This window comes from Sinocyclocheilus rhinocerous, unplaced genomic scaffold (genome assembly GCF_001515625.1).
Source record: "Sinocyclocheilus rhinocerous isolate Xijiao unplaced genomic scaffold, SAMN03320098_v1.1 scaffold1055, whole genome shotgun sequence".
In the NCBI taxonomy this organism is placed as follows: domain Eukaryota; kingdom Metazoa; phylum Chordata; class Actinopteri; order Cypriniformes; family Cyprinidae; genus Sinocyclocheilus; species Sinocyclocheilus rhinocerous.
The window spans coordinates 493826-497554 of NW_015658727.1; the positions used below are offsets into that span (position 1 = coordinate 493826).

Below are 3729 nucleotides of genomic sequence, written 5' to 3' on the forward strand. Positions count from 1 at the left end.
TTTTTTTTTGGCCAATGAAGCTTTTAGCAATCATTTAAAAATTAGTCTGATCACTCTGCACAATAATCTAGAAACAATGTGAATGAACACCACAACAGCTTAAGCTGCAAACTTTGCAAAACACAAAATTTATGTCACTGCCAAAACTTTTGGCCACGACTCTATATCCAGATGGCTTTTAACCCTTTACCTTAATTTTTTTTGGCAGAGCTGAAGAATCAGACACATTTCCTCAGCTGTCTCTCCAAACACTGCCTAAAGGACTGTAAGTCATTGCTTGTAAATATCTGTATATGATATATATATATATATATATTTTGTTTCCAAGCTGCCTGACATAAACAGTTCAGCTTTGGAGATATCAACCTTTGCTCTGTTACTATTTGAACAGACCTGTGTCTCAGGCTAGTAAAGCAGAGAAAGTGATCCTCCCTGCCCTCAAACAGACCCTCAATAACATAGCAGATAGACACAGGAGGACTCGGGCTGTGCAGAGAAATCGTCTACAGAGGACTATGCGCTGAAGGACCAGTCATGTGGTTACATGACTACTTGTATATGACTTCTGTGCCACACATTTCAGATTGAAACAGCAGTTTAAATGTCTTTATTAATGGAGCAATGCACAAACAGTTAAGGCCTTAGTGTACTAGACTAAACAAAATAGATTATAATTCATGTAAATAAAGACAAAGAAAGTACTAATATATTGCCATCATTCCATAGAGGTGCAAGGATTATACTGGGCTGCTAGTGCTGATGGGAATACATTTCTAAGCAGCTGAAAGGCAAGCCTGCCTCACGCTTTGAGCCCAGGTGTTCAGCAGCGCTGTCACCGAGTGCTTGTCAGGAAGCTGAAGGAGTTTAGAGGTCATGTTCTTATGCACAGTCTGCAAAAAGGGGTTGGCCTCTGAAAACAGAGAGGAAGGTAGGGAAGTGATGAGTTAATACGTTTCACAGCCTATGGGTTTTCATTTAAATTGGGAGCTTAAGAGAGTAAAAGGCAGCCTAAGATAGCATGCTGACATTTAATGCACAAATCAGGCTTAGACTCACCATACTGCTGACCGTCATCTTCCCAGTGGGGGCTCTGATCGGGGTAGTCTGCTGGAATGCTCAACTGAAGAGGGGGAACACTGGGAAGATTTTTATCATCTAGACAGAGACAGTGGCAGGAGTGAATAGTCAATTATTATTTTTAAAGGGCACATATAGTGGGCAGGGGGTCTGAACTGACCTAGTTTACATACGAGATGCACCGTTCCATTGTTGCTGCAAAAGGACTGGTCCAGATTGACCAAGAATTTGGAATTAAGCCGAGCTACCTCCCCTTGAAGTATGTTAGGGATGGTCTGGCGCTCGTCCTCTTCCAGCTTCCGTTTACGGTAAGGAATTGAGGGGCCCCTGAAATGAAAGAATATGTATTTTAAAGGGGTGCTATTGTGCTTTTTCACTTTTTCAACTTTAGTTTGTATGTAATGTTGCTGTTTGAGCATAAAAAAAGATCTGCAAAGTTACAAAGCTCAAACTCCAAGTCAAAAGGAAATATTTTATTTAACAGAAATCACTTTTCAAAAACTACAACGAACGACTCGTTTGGACTACAACGCATATTTTCCGGGATTTGTGATATCACAAATATCGACGAACGGGACGAGAGCTGGTTGAGCTGCACTAGACAAGGCAACAAGTGTTATGTCGGAGACATGCTAGCTTTCCCAAGGCAGACGAACTTAGAGTGGTTACAATCATCCGGGTTTAAATCACACTCAAATTGATTCGCCCAGCTAACCAATCAAAGCACATTTCGTATTTCAGAAGGCGGCCCTTCATTTGATACAGGAACTATTCCAGCCGTTCATGCCAGACTGGGGAGAGAGGTGTTGTAATAATGTAAAATATGTGAAAAATAATGTGTTTTTCGAACAACCTAGTATGAGAGCCTGTTCTAGTACACCCCCAAAACAAAATCAAGACTTTGTAAAAGAGCATAATAGGACCCCTTTAATGTTTAAATTTAGGAGTTAAGGCTGGGTGGTATATACCATACATTTTCATTTTTAAACTCGAAACTAACATGGCTATGTAATATAAAATAACTACATGTTGCTGTACTCCATTATGAAATTACTCATGTTGCGATTTAAAATGTATAATAGACATTATCATTCAAAAGTTTTTGATCATTAAGATTATTATACTTTCATTCAGCAATGACACATTTTATCAAGTGACAGTAAAGACATTTACAGTGTTACAAAAGATTTCTATTTCAACTAAATGCTGTTCTTTTAAAGTTTTTATTCTTCAAAGAATCCTTAAAACCTTAAAGGAATCCTTAAAAATCAGTTTATACAAAAATAATACAAAACTCAACTGCTTTCAACATTAATGATAATAATAATAAGAAATGTTTCTCAAGCATCAATTCTATATTTTTGATGAAATAAAAGAAACATTCAAAAACATCTGAAAGGTACTGTTCATTATATACCACAAAAGCAATGCACTGATGATTCACCGAGGAAGATAACTGACATAAATGAGAGAAAATATATATATATTTTTTTGGCTGTTGATCTTACGTGATTGGGGGTTCATGAATTGCTGTCATAGCAGGAGCAAACGTGCGGTAAAGTGAATGGTTGAAAACTGGGGAGCGGATGTTGGCCAAGACAGCATCCAGCAGCGGCTGGCATAGGTATTGCTTTTTGGTACAGGGCACTGGAGGAGGGGGAGGAGTCGGCTGCAAACCAAAGTCAGCTGTCATTGTAGAAATTGGCTGAACAATGCAACTTAACTTTGACTCCCTATCTTGAAATGAAAGTTACTTACCACTGCCATGTCATTCTTTAGTTTCTCCAATGCTATTTCACACTTCTGTAGTGTTTTAAGTGGACATCTAGTGGAGGACAGCAATAACCTTGACCACAAGCCAAAGATCTGACACTGAGACAATGTTCAACATGTCTGCTTTCTTACCTTGTGTTGGGGTCAGTCAAAATATTGAGCAAACTTTTCATTTTGCTTAAATCCTTCTTCCTATCTGTAAAGACCAAACATAAACCATGATCTTTAAGATCAAATGGGGGGAGGGAATCAGCATCAAGAGAAAAAGACTCCAGTACCTTCATTTTTGTCTATTTTGTTAATCATCCTGCGTAGTGGCTCAATATATTTTGACAGCTGCTTCAGTTTGTCCATGTAAAGCTGGTCCTCAGATTGTGAGGCCCCTGCTGGGCTCATCACAGAGCTTGGATTGCCTGTAATCCGAAAAATCAATCAATCAATCAAATAATTATGGTCGCAACAAAATTAAAAATCTGGCCATCTCTGATAAGCAGATAATTATTTTTATGTCATGGCCGATAACCAATAAATGGCAAAAATGTTTGCTTAAATTAAGAAAAAAATAATTCATTCATTTTAAATGCTACAACTGAATTTAGGCATCACAAAATTATAATGTGAAGTTTCACTTTGAGATTTGCTAAAAAATTACATTTAAGAGTGTTATTAAATTGATCAGTTTTTAAAGATTAACTTTAAGGCCCTGTCCACATGAACGCGGTTATTTTTAAAACCGCAGCTTTTTCGACGCGGTTTGGCCGTTCGTCCACACGCAAACGCAGCACCAGTTCACTGAAACCGAACATTTTTGAAAACGCCTGCCAGGGTGAAGATTTTCAAAAACTCCGGTTGCAGTGTTATCGTGTAGACAGCGAAACC

The 3729-nt window shown here is 38.3% G+C and overlaps 2 protein-coding genes across 10 annotated transcripts in view; one reads left to right on the top strand and one right to left on the bottom strand.

The window, feature by feature from the left end:
• LOC107722820 (coiled-coil domain-containing protein 74B-like) overlaps positions 1 to 544 on the top strand; it is a 5008-nt gene extending 4464 nt beyond the window's left edge. For both annotated transcript variants that reach the window (XM_016531306.1, XM_016531307.1), the window contains exons 6-7: positions 209 to 265; positions 392 to 544. In XM_016531306.1, the coding sequence (XP_016386792.1) occupies positions 209 to 265; positions 392 to 524 (190 nt within the window). In that variant the 3' untranslated portion in view covers positions 525 to 544. The remainder of the gene's footprint in view (positions 1 to 208; positions 266 to 391) is intronic.
• A 48-nt stretch (positions 545 to 592) lies between these two features.
• Positions 593 to 3729, bottom strand: part of LOC107722818 (mediator of RNA polymerase II transcription subunit 15-like) — a 24519-nt gene continuing 21382 nt past the window's right edge. For all 8 annotated transcript variants that reach the window (XM_016531305.1, XM_016531300.1, XM_016531302.1 and 5 more), the window contains 7 exons: positions 3129 to 3263; positions 2983 to 3046; positions 2836 to 2902; positions 2586 to 2746; positions 1238 to 1404; positions 1057 to 1155; positions 593 to 910 (listed from right to left, as the gene is read on the bottom strand). In XM_016531305.1, coding sequence (XP_016386791.1) covers positions 774 to 910; positions 1057 to 1155; positions 1238 to 1404; positions 2586 to 2746; positions 2836 to 2902; positions 2983 to 3046; positions 3129 to 3263 — 830 coding nt within the window. In that variant the 3' untranslated portion in view covers positions 593 to 773. The remainder of the gene's footprint in view (positions 911 to 1056; positions 1156 to 1237; positions 1405 to 2585; positions 2747 to 2835; positions 2903 to 2982; positions 3047 to 3128; positions 3264 to 3729) is intronic.